Source organism: Podarcis erhardii (assembly GCF_964252035.2).
Source record: "Podarcis erhardii genome assembly, chromosome: Z".
Taxonomy (NCBI): Eukaryota; Metazoa; Chordata; class Lepidosauria; order Squamata; family Lacertidae; genus Podarcis; species Podarcis erhardii.
Window position 1 is genome coordinate 2,531,400 of NC_138504.1, and position 18,683 is coordinate 2,550,082.

The 18,683-nt window shown below is 45.2% G+C and overlaps 1 protein-coding gene across 1 annotated transcript in view; it reads right to left on the bottom strand.

Moving 5' to 3' along the window:
• WDR44 (WD repeat domain 44) overlaps positions 1-18,683 on the bottom strand; it is a 51,287-nt gene that overhangs the window by 18,248 nt on the left and 14,356 nt on the right. Inside the window, exons 2-9 of the mRNA XM_081846858.1 lie at positions 18,581-18,614; positions 14,174-14,248; positions 12,458-13,112; positions 12,122-12,252; positions 9,562-9,657; positions 7,542-7,678; positions 4,525-4,608; positions 4,143-4,249 (exon numbers count right to left, since the gene is read on the bottom strand). Of these exons, the coding sequence (XP_081702984.1) occupies positions 4,143-4,249; positions 4,525-4,608; positions 7,542-7,678; positions 9,562-9,657; positions 12,122-12,252; positions 12,458-13,112; positions 14,174-14,248; positions 18,581-18,614 (1,319 nt within the window). The remainder of the gene's footprint in view (positions 1-4,142; positions 4,250-4,524; positions 4,609-7,541; positions 7,679-9,561; positions 9,658-12,121; positions 12,253-12,457; positions 13,113-14,173; positions 14,249-18,580; positions 18,615-18,683) is intronic.

The following is an 18,683-nucleotide window of genomic DNA, read 5'->3' on the forward strand; positions in this document are numbered from 1 at the left end:
TTAAATGAACAATTAGTGAACCCATTGAAAGATGTCATGAATGAAATACTGAACACAGGCAAAATCCCAGAAACATGGAAACAGGCCTATATAACAGTAATTCCAAAACAAGATGCAGATTTGCTGCAAATTAAAAACTATAGGCCTATTTCCTTGTTAAATAATGATTACAAATTATTTGCAAATATCCTAGCTAACAGATTAAAAAAAATATATACATCAAGATCAAGCCGGGTTCCTACCAGGAAGACAAACGAAGGAGAATATAAGGAATATTTTGAATATGATAGAATATTTGGAGGCTAAAAATGAAAAGAAAATGAAAAGAAAGTGGCAATGATGTTTATAGACGCTGAAAAAGCCTTCGATAATGTTTCTTGGAAGTTCATGATAAAGTTGTTAGAACAAATCAGAAGTGGTCCCAAGTTTTTAAAAGCAATAGCAGCAATCTATTCAGAACAAAAAGCTAAACTAATTATAAATCAGGTGATAACGGATGATTGTAAGATCCAAAAAGGAACAAGACAAGGATGGCCATTATCACCATTATTGTTTATTCTGGTCTTGGAAGTACTTGCCAAAAACATAAAAGCAAATAAAGAGATTACAGGTGTAAAAATTGGGGAAAGCGAATTCAAGTTAAAAGTGTATGCAGATGACCTAGTGATAACAGTGGAAGAACCTAAAACTTCACTCCCTAAAGAAATAGAAAAAATTCAGAATGTTGGGAAAGTGGCAGGATTTAAGCTAAATAGGTATAAAACTAAATTATTAGTTAAAAACATGAAGGAAGAAGAAAGAACCGAATTAGAACAAAACATTGAGATTGAAGTCCATAAAAAGGTTAAATATTTAGGGATTTGGTTAACATCAAGAAATATAAACCTATTTAAAAATAACTATGAAAAAAATTGGCTTGAGGTAAAAAGAAATTTAGAAATATGGAGCAGAATGAATCTCTCAATGTTAGGAAAAATATCAGCAATTAAAATGAATGTGTTGCCAAAAATGCTATTTCTTTTTCAATCAATACCAGTCATCCTGAAAGATGAATGCTTTAAAAAATGGCAGAAAGAGATTTTAAGATTTAAGATTTATCTGGGGCCTAGGATAAAACATAAAAGGCAAGAGGCCTAGGATAAAACATAAAATACTTACAGATGTAAAAGATAGAGGTGGGTTTGCCCTCCCAGACCTTAAATTGTATTACGAATCTGCTTGTTTGGTATGGATCAGGGACTGGATGAGATTGGACAAGCAAGAGGCATTAGAACTAGAAGGACATGACAACAGATTTGGTTGGCATGCATACTTATAGTACGGGAAAGGGAAGATTCATAGAAGCTTTTACAACCATATAATCAGGAAATCATTAATGAGAGTATGGGAGAGATATAAAGACTTATTGGAACAAAAGACTCCGTGGTGGCTTTCACCACATGAAGCATTACTGCTCAAACCACTTGGAAAGAAAGGAAAATGGCTCACATATGCTGATTTATTAAAGGAACATGATGGAAAATGGAAATTAAGAGATTATGATGAGATCAAAGACCACTTTCAGAGTTGGCTGCATTATTGACAACTACATGAAACATAAAGAAGACTGTAAGAAAGGATTTAGTTATACTAGATCTAGGTTTCAAACAGAAGTGTTTGAAGGGAAAGTGAAACTACTGAAGGCCGCATATAGGATACTATTAGAATGGGAGACGAAAGATGAAGAGGTAAAATCAGTTATGATTAAATGGGCACAAGATGTAGGTCACAACATTATGATGGAGGATTGGGTTAAATTATGGAAAACTGACTTAAAATTTACAGATTGTTCCCTATTGAAGGAGAATTACATGAAGATGATGTACAGATGGTACACAACACCAGTGCAGTTAGGGAAAATGTACAAAACTAGTTCAAATAGATGTTGGAAGTGTAAGGAAAAGGAGGGAACATTTTATCATATGTGGTGGGATTGTAAAGTAATTTTAAAAAATTGGGAAATGATATACAATGAATTGAAGAAAATGTTCCATTTAACATTTGTTAAAAAACCCGAGGCATTTTTGTTGGGGATTGTAGGGAAAGACCTGCCAAAAAAGTTGAAAAACATCTTCATGTATGCGACAACGGCTGCGAGAGTTCTGGTAGCACAAGGATGGAAGACTGAAGAAATCCCAACTAAAGAATCATGGCAAGGAAAATTGATGGACTATGCAGAACTGGCAAAACTGACACATAAACTACGAAATAAGGATAACTGTGACTTTAAGGATGAATGGGAACCTTTCACAAAGTATCTGAAGATGCAACAAAGCGAACTGGACTCCTTGGCAGGTTTTGAATAAACATTCACAATTTTTTTACTGATAATAATAAGCTAAACAGTTGGAGGATCTATACAACTCTGTAACATGCAGAAAATAGCATTATTGGAGAAACCAAAGACTGGAACTGAGGGAAGTCTGGGGGTGGGGTGGGGGGATGGGTTTTATGGGGGGAGGAAAAATGGGGGGGAAATAAGGGTATGTTTTTGGAAAATATGTTTTGTTATAATTTTGAATAAAATTAAAAAAAAAAAAGCAAATGAGGCAACAGCAGTGGATATAGACAGAGAGACAGATAGATAGTGCGTTTGGAACATAGGAAACTCCACTATATGGAATCAGGTCATTATTGGTCTATCTAGCTTAGTCTTGTCTACACTTCCTGGCAGCAGCTCTCCCGAATCTTAAGACAGGAGTCTCTCCCAGCCCTACCTGGAGAACCTTGAACCCTGTGCATGTGTTGTATGTATTTAAATGTAGAACTATGTCAAATGGACGTAGAAATTTACATATGGACAGACAAAGCTGACTTATGCCAAGTCAGGCCAGTGGTCCTTCTTGCCTAGTACTGTCTGCATTGACCAGCAGCAGCTCTCTGGGGCTTCAGGCAGGAGTCCTTTTCCCAGCTCCACTAAATGAGATTGCAGATATACAGACAGCTGCCCCATGCAGAGTCAGGTGACTGACTCATTTAGCTCAGGGCTGTTTCCTCTGATGGGCTGGCCTCCTTCCCATCAGCTGAAACTTGATCCTTAAAAAAACTAAAAACAAAAATGGAGATGCCACTGGGAACTGAACCTGGAGCCTTCTGCATGTGAAGCAGGTGTTCCATCTCTAAGCAACAGCACCTGCCCTGCATTTAGTGTCTGCTTTATATTGCAGTGGAGGGGAGAGACTGATGCTGGGAACCAGCAACCTGGGCCACAGTCACACCAAACATTTAAAGCACCATGATACCACTTTAAACAATCATTACTTCCCCCAGAGAATCCTGGGAAGAATGGTTTGTTAAGGATGCTGTGAGACCTCTATTCCCTCTCCCAGTGCCACAATTCTCACAAGTTCCCTGGGAAGAGGGATAGATTGTTTGACTACTTTGAGAATCAGAGCTCTGTGAAAGGAATGGGGTGTCAGGGAAGAGTTAGAAGTTTCCAGTTTCTCAGAGGGAGAAAGCATTCCCCCAGGGGGGAAGGAGAGCAGTGAATCTAATAGAAGGGAGCAAGAGGAACAACAGGGAGGGACCGGCTGTTCCCAGGAAAGGCCAGGGTTCAGTTCTAGCTCAGATTGGGAGGAGGGGAGATACAGGCCAGCTCTAGCCAGGAGGGAAGGAAAAAGAGGGGGAAAGCGAAGGGAAGGGCGCCTTCGCCATTTTGAGGGTGGCTGGTCACGGAGAAGCAGAGCTCAGAAGGGATCTGAAAGAAGTGACTCTGAGGAATAATAGTTAAGAACCGTTTATAAGATTGTTTTGTTAATACACAATAAAAAGTTTTATAAAAGAACAAGAAGTGTTTGTGTGGTGATCTGAAGAGGACAACAACCAGGCCTGACATGGGGGGGGGGTCTCCTAAAAGGTCCCACTGTGCTTAACGAACTACAGCTCCCAGGATTCTTTGGAGGAATCCATGACTGTTTTAAGTGATATCAAACTGCTTTAAATGTATGATGTGAACCTAGTCTTGGTCAGAAAGTGGAAGGCAAGATCTGAATCACAAACCCCAATCACAATAAGGGTAATGAATGAAATGCCCCCCCCCCTTCTTTCTGGGTATATTGCCCATTTGATGCTTCCCAACCCCAAAAGATCCGTCTTTCTCCAACCTTCATCTCGAACACTCTTGACTTTGTTGACGGCCCGCTCTCCATATTCTTCAGCCAGGTGCCTTGCCCGCTTGACTGACTTGCCCAAGAACTTCTTCAGCTGAGTCCTGGGGGCGGAGGGAGAGAGAGAAAAGAAAGTTGCCATGAACGAACATTTCGGATAGCAAATCCATTTAGGAGATGGCACACACGATTTGTAATAGGGCCACGATTTGAAATACAAACATCCATCTGCTTTTTTGCTACTTTTAGTTTAATATTTAGACCCTGCTGCTCCATAAAAACAAATAAAAGTAAAGTAGGAAAATGCAATGGGACTGTATAATAAAAACAAAAATTTTAAATCCCACCCAACCCCATAAGAAGTTAGTTGTGGCCTTACGTCTTCTGCTTCAAGCGTCCTCCATCCGTGTCACTTTGCTGTGGCTGCATTTTGTCTTCATCGTCTGACTGTGCCCCATCATTACTGTGGAAAAGCAAAATGGCTTTAAACCTTACGTGCCAAGTATCCACATTTCTCAATGGAATCAAACCCCAAAATGAAGTAACTGCAGCTTTATCCTATGTGCTAAGCTACTTAAAATAAAATAAAAGGTTTGTTAATGCCCAATGATGCTTCCAAGCAGTTTATGTATAAAAACCAGTGACGTGATCCTTAAGATTCAAAGAGCAATAATTGAAACACACCATTAAACAACCCCATTAAGAGTGGCTGGGGAAACCCAGCCAGATGGGTGGGGTATACATAAATAATAATAATAATAATAATAATAATAATAATAATAATAATAATTAAAAGAACACATCAATTAAAGTGGAAGACAGGTGGCGACAGCAAAGGAATGTGTGAGCAAAGAGGTGTCTTCACAAGCTAGAAGAATACCAAAACAAATGGGGCCTCCTCCTTGAGACTCCCCATTTAAAATGCTTTCCGCTGGTGCCCATCTGCTAGGCCTCTCCAGAAACTGCTAGACGTTTACATCATTCCTGCTACCAATGATGCTTGCTGGGGATGATGCGAGTTGGGAGTCCCTGAATATCTGAAGGGCACCAGCTTCCCCACCCCACCCCACCTATAGGCCACCCAATTTGGCACCTTCTGTAATGATAAAGAGCTGTGGGAGAGCGAGATACTTTCTGCTGTCCATCAGGCAATGGACCACACTCCAACCCTAGGAGCCTTTCCCAGACCATGACTTTGATGAGCAACTAGGAAGATAGGAGTTTGGGGATATTAAAAAAAAAAATTAAAAAAAAATTTAAAAAGTTGTATGTCTTTGTTTCTCATTTTGACCCTTTTACATGGTTATGCATGTTATGTGGTATTTTATGCATTGTGACTTGCCATTATTTTTATCAATTATAGTTTAGAAATTCTTTATTTGTTAAGTGTAAACTTCAATTATTATTTGCTGATATTTCATTGTACTGTTTACTATTACATTCTAATGGATTATTTAATATTGCTTTATTTGATATAAGCTGTTTATTTGAAAGCTATTGTGACATTTATGTATTGGATCGGATTGTTACTCCCTGTGTGACCTTTGCTGTCTATTTTGCTGCTTCTTCAGCTTGTAAACTGCCTTGGGTATAGTAATATAGAAAGGCGGTATACAAATTAAAAGTGAAATAAAAAAAGAAGAAAATGAAATGACAAAAGGAGGGAGGAGTTTCATGGCTAAGGGACCATCCCTGAACTAGGACTGATTCCTGGCAGCTACCCCCTACCCTCTCAGAAAGTGGGGCAAGCCAGTTTTGATCCTCCAGTGCCAAAGTTATGTATTTTTCGCTCTATTAGACACACCGGACCATAACATGCGCCTAGTTTTTAGGGGAGGAAAACAAGAAATAAGAAAGCAACGCAAAGCATTCTGAGCTAAGAGGGAGCGCGCCTCCGTCTTCGCTCAGGAGGCTTTGCGGGGCTATCCCTGAAGCCAGGAGAGCAAGCAGGATCGGTGTGCACCGATCCCTCTTGCCCTCCTGACTTCAGCAAAAGCAAGCCTAGTGGCTTCCCCCCACCTCCTGCAAGAGCCGTGCACTCTTTAAAGGGAGAGCAGCTCTTGGGGGCTTTTCTGGGAGGTGGGGGAAGGGACAGAGCTGTGCACTCTGTCCCTTCCCCCACCTCCCGCAAAAGCCAGGGATAGCCGCGCGTAGCCTCCGCAGGGCAGCGGGATAAAGGCTCCCCGCTGCCCTGCGGAGGCTTTGCGCGGCTAAGCCAGAAGCTAGAACAGCCAGCTGGATCGCAGCGCAGCGATTCTGCTGGCTGTCCTGGCTTCTTGCTTGGCCATGCGCAGCCTCTCCCGAGCAAGGGGAGCCTTCACCCCCTGCCCGGGAGAGGCTGCGTGCAGTTAAGGCTCCCCCAAGAGCCGCACTCCCTTTAAAGAGGGCGTGGAGTCTGTGTGGGCTTTTCCCCAAGGAGGGAGAAGGGCAGCCCTTCTCCATCCTCGGGGAAAAGCCTCAAAGAGCCGCACACACACTCCACGCGGCTCTTTAAAGGGAACACTAAGCAGAGCTCCCGCCTGCATTCGCTCCATAAGACACACATTTCCCCTTACTTTTTAGGAAGGGAAAAGTGTGTCTTATAGAGCAAAAAATGTGGTAACTAGGCAGGATCACATGGGAGCTAGTAGTTCTTCAGAAACAAAGGGGTTCCAGACCACTTAATGCATTAAGGTACATTTAGTAGTCCACTGTGTGAATTGGGCCTAGAAACAAACCAGTGAAGCTCTTGAGAAGGACTAATAAAATACAAGACCTATCAGTTAGATCAAAAGTAATAGAGGAATCAAACAAGAAAATTCAAAAAGAAATGAAGGAACATAAAAGGGAGACAGAAAAAATGAAGGAGGAAATAAGAGATTTGAACAAATCACAAGAACAGATTGAGGATAGCTTAGATATGACAGAAATGCGTCAGAAACAACTCAATTTAAAATTCAGAGGAGTAGAAGGAAAAATCAATGAGAATATAAAAGAAAAAAATGATAAGAGAATTAGCAAAATGGTTGGAAATAAAAGAGGAAGAAGTAGCCTTTACTGTAGAAAGCGCATTTAGAATAAGGGTGAAATCCCAGCAGCTCAAACTAAAAAAAAACTCCTGGTGATTGTTTGATGATACATTTATATCTGTGTGTGACAGTTAATCGTTTTGAAGCTGAGTTCTGGACCAGCTAAAGTTTCTGGACTGGTTTTCCCCCAAAGGCAAACCCAACAGAAATCATGAGAGAGAACCTCTGGGGCCCTGCAGATGTTGCTGGACTACAACTCCTATCACCCTTGACTGCTAGTGATACTGGCTCCAACAACACTTGTGCCCATACGTAGAAGAGACATTGATAAAGAAATGCAGGCAGGCAGAACAGGCACCACCATCCAGGTGCCACCCTCAATTCCTACCTGACATATTCCTTGGTCCGCCTCATGATGTGCAGCGTCAGGGGGTTGATGCCCGTGGGCAGCTTCTCCTCAGCCAAACTCAAGGGTATCTCCTCTCCTGTGTCAAGATTCTTGATCATGACGCTTGCCAGGATTTCCTGCAAAGGAAGACAGGACAGAAGGAAGGGTCAATGGACAAGGCTCGTGCACGTGATGAGAGGAACCACAGAAGGTAGCAGCAAAAACAGTTGACTGAACCCAGTGCTGGCGTTGTACTCAAGACAAATAAGACAACTACAAAAAAACAAAACACCTGGGGTTGATTGCTATATATGGTCTGCTATCAATGCACCCAAGCAGCACTTGAAATCCAGACACCTGAGCATTAGGATTGTCCTCCAGCTTTGGCCTTGAGCACCCACCATCCCTAACGAGATGTCTCTTCCCCAGTGCAAAACAGGGAGGCTCGGGAGAAGAGAGCAGATGGCTGGGTTAGGCTAAGGGACTGGCCTATACAGAAGTCTCCCAAGAAGAAGGCCACACAAGGGTGGTTTTGTGTTGTTGTTGTTGTTTTTGGTTTTTTAACAAAAAGAAAACTAGTTAAAATGTACAAGCAGCCAGAAAAGTTTTGGGACCAGAGACCAATTGCCCCCAGTAACTGGAGTGAATCTGGCTGAAGTGGAGGGCTTAGGGAACGTGGCCTGAGGTAAAATCCCTTTATGAGGTTGGCGTCAGCAGCAGACTCTGGAGTTATTAGAAATTGCTGTTAAGCACGTTGGACCCCAATGTAACACACATGAACACCCCTTCAATGAAGGATCTTAGTTGATAGCTGGATACCAGCACTGGAGATGAAACAACCTCATGCCTATGCCTATCATTTTATCATCATCAATTAAATGTGTGTGCTGCCCTTCATCCAAAGGTCTTGGGGCAGTTCACAGCATAAAAAAAACACAAAACAGGCACACAGAATACTTATACCAAGCTACCAGGATGTTTTGGTAGCATTCTGATGGTGCTGCATGCGCCTGAAGGCTTCTTCCACATCACTTCCTCCCCTCTCTGCCATCCCTCCTCAGGCGAAGTAAGAAGAATCAAGATTCAGCTCCCCACATGCCCTACTGACAGTCTAGGCCTGTAGACCTAGAGGGAAGACCCAGTGAAGACTGAGACAGCAGAGGGATGTGGAGAGCGGAATGGGAGGGAAGAGATCCTGGAAGCATTTTTTTTTTTTTTTAAGTATAAAGGGCTCCTTCCACTATGTCAGGGACTGGCAGAGACTGAGGAGCTGTGGGGGGGGGGGGCTAAGGGGCCAGAGGCTGAGCCAGGGAAAGTAGGTGCTGATTTATGTGCCTCCCACAAGGCAGCGGAAGAGCCTGAGGAGGAAGAACCCGGGCTGGATGTGCCAGGAGCAGAGGGGGCCAGAAGAATCCCCTCTGCCCCCTCCTCCACTGTCCCCCAGGACCAGGCATGAAGAAACAGGCACAGAGGCAATCTCTCTGTGGCAGAAGTCACAGATTGCCTGCATGTGCAATGTCAGACAAAGGTACTTAAATTTGGGTGGAGGCGAGGTCACGCTGTTGCTCCAACTGTGCATGGAGCACTAGCCTGGGGAGGGGATGCTAGCTACTCAGTCACCAGAAGTGAGTACGTGCTCTGCTCCTTAGGAGCCAACATTAAGTATGTGCTTTGCCAATAGAAAATTGAACTGCAAGCCATTTGGGGGCACTTTCCTTCCTTCCTTCCTTCCTTCCTTCCTTCCTTCCTTCCTCTCTTCTCCCAGGTGCTCTGTAGCTCCGTATTTTCCCTCCTAGGGTGTCTTGAGTACTCCCTGTCCAAGATGGGAGTCCAAAACATCTGGAGAGCACCAGGCAACACCAAACTAGTTGCCGCAATGGACTTGGTAGACAGCATCTTCTCATGGCTTTTTGGCCTCTTGGATCTGTGCACGTATGTATTTATTTTAACACACAGTTCCTGAAAGTCGTTTAAATAGGCAGACAGTAACAGTTTTGACACCAGACCCCCTCCTGGATACCTCATCTGTGAGCTCCCTGCCGGAATTAGATCTGGGTCTCTGAGGCCCAATCACTTCACTCGAGATCGTTTGTCCATCCGCCGACTTTCCATTTTCCTGCAATTACACAAGGGCATTTGCTTACATGCAAAAAACAAAAGAACACATACTGTTTCATGAGCATTTCAGGGCAGGAAAATGGGTCAAAGCACATCCCAGACTATAACAGGCTTTCCGCAGAGCAACATCGTAAGCAAGATCAGTAAAACATGTAGCCTGCTTTTAAGAGTAGGAGTATAGCATCTAGATCAAGGGAAGTAATAGTGCCACTGTATTCTGCTCTGGTCAGACCTCACCTGGAGTACTGTGTCCAGTTCTGGGCACCACAGTTCAAGAAGGACACAGACAAACTGGAACGTGTCCAGAGGAGGGCAACCAAAATGGTCAAAGGCCTGGAAACGATGCCTTATGAGGAACAGCTAAGGGAGCGGGGCATGTTTAGCCTGGAGAAGAGGAGGTTAAGGGGTGATATGATAGCCATGTTCAAATATATAAAAGGACGTCACATAGAGGAGGGAGAAAGGTTGTTTTCTGCTGCTCCAGAGAAGCGGACACGGAGCAATGGTTCCAAACTACAAGAAAAAAGATTCCGCCTAAACATTAGGAAGAACTTCCTGACAGTAAGAGCTGTTTGACAGTGGAATTTGCTGCCAAGGAGTGTGGTGGAGTCTCCTTCTTTGGAGGTCTTTAAGCAGAGGCTTGACAACCATATGTCAGGAGTGCTCTGATGGTGTTTCCTGCTTGGCAGGGGGTTGGACTCGATGGCCCTTGTGGTCTCTTCCAACTCTATGATTCTATGATTCTAAGAACTGCAGCCTATCTATATTGCAGATGCTGTGATTCTAAACTCACACACTAGGGAGGATGCACCACTGAACACAATGAAATTTACTTCTGAGTAAACACACAATGCATTGTAAGGTGGCAAATCTTTTTCTAAACTTTACCACTAGTTGCTAGTGACACGTGTGCACGCGCGCACACACACAAATGAGCCTGGCAAATGGACTGCTGCAGAGGGCAGGAAGCAGGTGCACTTTCTTTCCACATATACAAATGGGGGTGGGGAGAACTGGTCACCTCTTTAGTTCCTAACTGCAATCATTCATTAGAAGTAAAGGTCCCCAAGCCGTAAGGTGGGCTTCAACTCTAGACTCGGCACAGCCTGCAAAGAACAAACCCTGGTGGTGCCAATGGTAGCTCCCTGGTATTTGTTACACAATGTTGCTCAACCTTAGGTCCCCAGATGTTGTTGAGTTCCCACCATCCTTGACCACTGGCTAAACTGGCTGGGGATAAAGGCTGAAGAACACTGTTCTACAGAGAATATTTGACTCAGTTTGCACGTAACGCTAAGCTAAAAAATGGCTAAGTGTGAATGAGCAAGCATGCAAATACTCTCTGCAAAATCGGCAGTTGCTTCACTTCTCTGCTGGTCCTGCTGCTGCCATAGTGCTGCCGAGAGCTAAGCCATGATTTGTCTTCCTGTTACATCTGAACCCGAGGCTCATGGTTTGCTTCAGTCCAGACAAGCCACCAGCCACAGGTTTTTCTTGGCTCATAACTCACAGCTTGTCCAGCAGAAACAAACCATGAGCCTAGGTTTGCACATGGCACTGTCAACCCTGGGCTTAGCATTCGCAGACACAGGACCAGAGGAGGAGCAAAGTGTGATTCTTGCTGTGAATACCCACAGACTCCCTCTCTCCTGCCATTATGTGAACTGGGGTCACATCTGTACCATTCATTTAAAGCATTGGTCTTCAACTGGTGGGCCAGGACCAATTCATAGGTTGTGGCCTGATCCAAGGTGGGTCATAACCATCATTCAAATGTATGGAAAAGATTAAGAAATTGGTCCCCAAATGCATGCTTGGGTTAAAAGTGGGTCCTGGGTCTAAAAATGTTGAAGACAACTTATTTACAGCACATGGCTTCCCTTGGAGAATCCAGAGAACTGTGGTTTGCTAATAGTGCTGGGAATTGTAGGTTTATAAGGGGAAAACTAGAGTTCCCAGGATTCTTTGGAGAAGCCCTGTGGTTTAAATGTATGGTGAGGGTGAGAACTAGTTTGAAAGATCAGCAGCTGGCTAAAAAGCTCACAAAAAAACCATCTCGTGTCTCACATAGATGGATATTTAAGGACCCATTCAGAAACAGCACCCAGCACCACATCCAAATGCAGATGGGGAATCATGCCTCGGAATGCTCCCTCATACCATGCTCAGTGAAAAGTAGATTATTAGACAGGAAAAAAATCAAGCCTAGACCCCACCCCCCACAACACGCTGGGTTTTTGCATACTGGAATTTTTTAGTTTGCAGGGAGCATTCCCAGAAACAACCCAGCACCCACATTCAGAAATGCCACAGTCCCCCAAACAGATACACTCCACTATCCTCTTCCGGAGCATGTGGATCAATCATGCATCCATGCTTTGGGGTCCTTTTCCCCCCCACGTTGCCCTGGGCATCAATCATTACTTCCAGTGGGAAACTGGACATTTCAAGTGCCATTTTACCTGTGCAGTGACGATTTTGTCCCCGCTTGTTGCGCTGGCCAGATCCAAGGAAGGCTGAGAATCTTTGGCTATGGACTCCATCAACACATTGGGAGGTAAGAGGCCACCAGATGAAAAGGTCTCCCTGGGAACTACAGCAAGACATTAAAGAGGTGAGGAGTTTCTACCAATTAAATCAGATTTACTCCTCCATCATGTGACTCCAGTTCTCACCCATCCCGAAAGCCAGGATGGCAAATACTCAGAGTTGGAGAGAGCTGGAATCCAGCAATGTCTAGGGAAACAAGTAGCCCACCCTTAGTCTGGTACAAGGATGCAACAAAACTTAAAACTTACCTTCCAGACCAGGTGTTTTGTGTGTCTCGATTTCCAAGTCGCTCTTCTTCTTCCTTGGCGGTGGGGCAGGCCGAGCAGGGGGTGGGGGCCTTGGGGGAGGGAGGCCTGCTGGCGGGGGAGGCCGGGCAGGGCCAGACTTCTTTGTGCTGGCCACAATGTCTGGCTCTATGTTGAGCTGCCGTGGTGGTTTCACAGGAGGCATCTCATCAGCCACGGATGAATCTCGGGCAGGAAGGAAATCCACAGGTGCCTCCAAGACATCCGCCAGCCTCGAGTCAGCTGCCTCCTCACTTTTCAATTCCTTGTCGCCTTCTCCTGCTTGCCACAATGGGATCTCGCTTGCCGTTTCCACTGATCGAGCATCACCTTCCCCCTGCCGATGCTCCGATGCCCCCTCATGGGTCTGCAAAGCCTGCCTGGGCTCCATTCCATTTGCCACAGCCTGGGGGCCCTGGCAGGGGGGCTCTTCATCGTGGCCTTGTAGCAACCCTGCTTCCGCAAACAAGAGTTCGGGAATGTGCTGGAGAACATCAGCTCCAGAAATCCAAGTGTTCGCATGTGACGGGGAATCAGACAGCTCCTTTTCTGACGAGCCCAATGGATCATAGTCAAGTTGATGTACCTTCTGGCTTTCTTCAATTATATTGTCAATTATCTAAACAAACAAAAGTGTCACATGCAGGAGCTGGCAGGCAGTTGTCACTGTTAACCTATAGAGACTGTGGCCTGGTTGTGGCAGTGGCATGTCTTGCAATGCTGCGAAAGGAACTGAGCTAGCTAAGCCACCGCACTGAATGCACTCACTCCTGTGTGTCCACAGAAGGGGGGGGGGTTTCTGGGCAACAGAATCATATAATTGTGCCCCTGCTCTCAATCCCTGTGAATATATAGACAGTGAGATCATCCCTTGTGTGGGCAAACAAAGATTCCCCACTCAGCCTACTGACAGAACCATATTCTAAACCCACCCAGGGTCCAGAATGCCCACCCTGTTTTCAGAGGGGAACACAGCAGGGATGTTGTGTCTATGCCCTCCATATGTTGTTGGACTACAACTCCCTTCATCCCTGTCCACTGGCCGCATTAGGTGGGGCTGATGGGAGATGGAGTCTAGCACCTGGAATGCCACAGGCTCCCTATCCCTGATTCACAGCATCCTTATTTTAATTGGGGGAGGGGATCCCGGAATCCCAAGTATCAAAATTTTGGGAGACACTGGTCTTTGCAGAGAATGATGATTCAAAACAACTTTTTAAAAAAAGAAGGAAGGAAGAACTTGGCATACACAGACAGTTGCGGAGGCAGGATAATTGTCTTTCAAGCTTCAAACGACAATATGCAATCCAAATGACAATAAATAACATTTATCTACAACATCTATTAGACAAATCACAGTGAACTGGTGACTTTACTTTTAATCTTTTATTAAAAATCTGCACATATTGAATACATAACAGTTAACTGCTTAACGATTTCATCTTTACTACCAAATTAAGACACCCCAAACTAAGAAGTAATTTAGTTTTTACAAACTCTGCAGCTTTGGAATACTTGCTGCCTCTAACTTTTCCCACGAATTCCCACAGCTGAGAACTGTGAAGATTAATAGGCTCCCAAAATTAAATTAAATGGCCTTTCAGAGCACTGCTCAAAAGATTTGTTACGTGACTCTTTAAAAATCTGTACTTCAGGATTTCCATCAACAACCTAACACACCTCTTTAGGGTCCTCTTGCTTGACTTCCAAAGCTCCTTCTTCACATTCTGCTTTCTGTTGACCACTGGTCAGCTCCTGAAAAATAAAGCGTAAGAAAGAACTTGTTATAAAAAGGGTCAAATCCCAAATAATCCAGAAGGCAGCAAGAAACTGCACATCATGGTGATGCAGAAACAGACTGCCACAGAATGTACAGGGCAAAGGGATGCTTCGTATTAGCTCAGGATACACTGACATGAGCAAACAATGATTATTTTATGCAAGCTAAGAGCAGCACTGCGGGAGCAGAGGAGGAGTTTGTGTGTTATGTTTGTAATTATGCATTTTTTACATAACACCCTGAGCATGGCTTGAAATATGGAAAGGCAGCATCCAAATAAAATTATGTATGTACGTACGTATGTACCATACTTTTCCGTCTATAAGATGCCCCCTTGTATAAGGGAACCCCCCCCCCAATTCTGGGGGACTAAATTTTAAGAAAATGAAGGGAGATGCCCAAAAGTTGTTGAGCCTTTCCCCCCACGCAGCTGCGGGCAGGAAACACTCCCTGGATCGTTTCCCATGCGCAGCGGCAGCGGGTGAATTTGCGCTCCCTCCAGCCATCCAGTTTGCAGGAATGCAACCTCCCCCGATGCCACCGCACACGGGAAATGATCCAGGGAGTGCTTCCCATGCGCAGCGGCATCGGGTGAATTTGCATTCCAAAGAGCTGGCTGGTGGCGTGCAGCTTCTCCCCACCACTCAGCTGCGGGCAGGAAACACCCCCCAGATTGCCCCCTGCGGCATTGGGGGAAGTCACACTCCCGCCAATCAAATGGCTGGCACCGCGCCACTCCCCCCCCCCCCCCGCCATGCCAACATCTGTGTATTGGATGACCCCCGTTTTTTGACATGATTTTTGAGTCAAAAAACCTCGTCCAATACACGAAAAAACATGGTATGTATGTATGTAATCTGCCAGCCTTTTCCCATGTGCGACTGGCCACCGAGTCTACAAGCAGGATATGAAAACAACAACTCTGTCATAGCTTGTTCCCAGAGGCCGACATTCCCAGGTAGACTACTTCTGCCAATGGAGGCTCTAGTTAACAATCAAGTGTGGATATACCTGTTTCGTAAATTTGTCTAACCTTGTTTTTTCCCTGTGCAAATACTGATGAAAGAGTTGTATTGCATCCACTTTCCATTTCAAAAAACAGGTGGCTGTAACAGCTTTGTGGAGACAGTAGTCAGCATCCTCAGCAGCCAGGCGCTATCCCCGCAAGACCCACCAGCCCTGCCATGGGGCGCACCAATATGCCCAGTCCCTTGGCTACGGGGGTTTCTGTTGCAAGTAGCCGTTAAGCTGCCCACTATTTTTATGTTCCCACAATGCCTTAGACTGCCAAACAGTGTCGTTCCAGAGCTGGGTAGAAAGATTGGAGCAGCTGGCAGTTTCGCAGGACCATATGCTGCCATAGCCAAGGAAGCAAGCAGCGAGGCAAGCTAAGGGGTGGAACACACCACAGGGCACTTTGCAAATGGGCGCCCTATAATCCGAAGGCAGTCCCACGGCAAACAGAGCACGAATAAACCCTGATAAGGGCATAATTAACCTGGTCACTCTTCACAGAGGACCAATGACATGGCCTCTATCTTTAGGGGAGCTGCTCTGTCCTTGTCTCCTTTCAGGGCCAGTTTAAAATGCCTTTTGTTTTTCCAGCTCGGCCATTTTATGGTACTTCAAGGCTCCCGTCTTTTACTATCCAGGTTTCAAGGGGTAGGGAGGTCGTCTGCAACACTCTGGCATCAATGGAAGTTATTTCAGGAAGTACTTTATGCTTCAATATTTATTTTACAAGCAGCACCTGAGGGGTGAGTGTAAAACACCCCAGTATGCAGCAAGATGTACCTTCCATTGCTGGCCCTGCACAGCAGCAGCATAAGGCTAGTTTGGGACAACACTGTCCTTATTCCCCAGAAAATTGCACAGCATCACCTTCAGCCCATCTAACCAGAGACACTTTAGGATTTTCTCTCTTCTTTCCTTTTCTCTTCTCCCCCCTCCCCACTCCAAATGTGTACTAACTCCTGGCCTACTGTGAGAGCCAGTGTGGTGTAGTGGTTAGGAGTGGCAGACTTGTAATCTGGTGAACTGGGTTCGCTTCCCCGCTCCTCCACCTGCAGCTGCTGGGTGACCTTGGGCTAGTCTGAAGTTTGTTGAAGAGTGTTTGTTGTGGGGAAGGAAGGGAAAGGAGATTGTTAGCCGCTTTGAGACTCCTTAGGGTAGTGATAAAGCGGGATATCAAATCCAAACTCTTCTTCTTCTTCTTCTTCTTCTTCTTCTACTACTACTACTACTACTTAATAAATGCCAGAGATTCAGCTGTGCTGTCACTGTACTTGGAGGCAGCATACTAATTACCTGTGTGGGAAGCAGTGGTGCTGCCTCCATGCGCTAAGTTTAGAGTTCTGCTTTCACATAATCTCAGGCTTTTCAAACCGGAACACTCAACTCCCTTCTGTCACCACACTGGCAGTTGGGGACCAGAAAGGGAGATGAGGAACAGAGAGAAGGAACCCAGCTAACGAGGCTGCAGAAGCTTAGTTAAGCCTCTGGCTTCTGGTTACCTTGGGAAGCAAAGCACAGCAAAGTTCCAGTTTTCTAGCACATATTTCTAAGCTCCATGTTTATAACAGGCACAGACTGAATAGCAGCCACCAACGGGGTGTGTGTGTGTGTGTGTGTGTGTGTGTGTGTTCCTTTGCAGGCAAGGTTAACAAAGGAAGGAAGAAAAGCATCAAGAGAGCACTTAAGAATTAGTTCCTGATTCTTTCCTTCCAAGTTGAATCTCCCGACACCCTGCCCATCAATCCAAGTGGCCTCTGGGGACTGGAACCCTTGGTGGTGCCAGCGCTTGCTGATCAGAGCCCAACATCTGGAGGCCCAAAGGATCCCGAGCCATGGTTGAACATTATGCAAGAACTGGGCCCATTCATCAGTGGGCTCTCACCACTCTTAGTGTGCACTTGGTTTGTTGTCATCTGCTTCAGTTGTGAGGGGTGCAGAATTTTAATTACAACCACACTATAATGGATGCACCAAGCCCAACCTTTATGTGGTGTATTCTCAAACTGAAGGAGAACAAGGCTGCTAACCACAGTGGCTTATGTTCCACCTCCACTGCCGAAGACAGAATGCCTCTGCATGCCAGTTGCTTGGAATCACAAGAGGGGAGAGCTGCTGTTGGTTGTGGGCTTCCCAGAGGCATCTAGCTAGCAACTAAGAAAAGAGAATACTGGACTAGACGGGCCATTGGGTTTGATCCAGGCTTTTCTTGCATTCTTTTTGCTGAAAGAGAATTCCTGAACTCCACTCATACATTCTAAAATATGCAACACAAGGGACCTCTTAAAAACCTGGGACCTCTTAAAAACTAAAGTGCATTTAGGTCAACTTCCCCCAACCTTGGTGCCCGCCAAACGTTGTTGAGCTACAGCTCCCATTATCCCTGACCACTTGCCATGCTGTTCGGGGGCTCGCAACAGTGGTAGTTCTGAACACCTGGAGCAATGTAGCTAGTGAAAGCTGATGCTGTCTGTGTTAAGTACTCGTGTGTCTGCTCTGCACTCTTACTTAACAACATAAAAAGTTCCTTGACAGGTGAGACAAGGGTCTACCTGGTCTAGCCTTCTGTCCAAAATTTATAGTCACTAGCAGGGGCTAAGTGGCTCTTGGGAAACTAGCCAGTAGTGGATTGCAGCCTACTGTCCCAGCTGTATTTTAAAAACTTCTCTCTCTTTCTCTTTTAAATCCTGGGTGTTCTTTGGCTATGTTGCCGAAGGACCAAAATTGGGCAGCGCAGCGGGGCTAAAACCTGCCCCCTAGCCTGTTGTCCACACTTTGATAACCTAAGTACCAGCAGTGGTGTCTCTGGAGTAGGGTGGGTGGGTTGCAAGTGCCACCCACCAATTCAGATCCTCATTCAGAAAGCCACCTGTGCCTCTGGGACACATTGTGCAGAATGAGATTCCAGTCACCACCCCAAAAATCAAACCCATAAACTCACTGTTTATATCCTTCTTGTTTAACAAAGAAACTGAAAAGCATCATGGGGCTGTGCCTATTTAGAAAAACACCATGCTTCCCTGGCTCTTGGAAGAGAATGCAGAGAGCGACCCAGAACGATTTGCTGTGCTTTTTTCACTTTGAGATCCAATCTCCCCGGAGCAAAAGCTTTTGAGCAAAGTCCTGCAGGTGAAGAAAAACTCTGGAGGGGGAAAAATGGTCCCCCACCTCCATTTTCCATAGTCTACCTAGGCACTGCAGGTCTGACGTCTTTAGAATGAGATGACCCTGGCTGCTCTCTACTAAGATCAGGGACGCTGCTCACATCTGACAAACATTTACACAAAGAGACGCACCTTCCGTACCGGCTGCACGACTTTGGTTGGCGACCTGTCAGGGAGAAGAAAAGAAACACACCCAGAGACAAGCTTAGATAAGATTGGGGCGGGGGAGAGAATT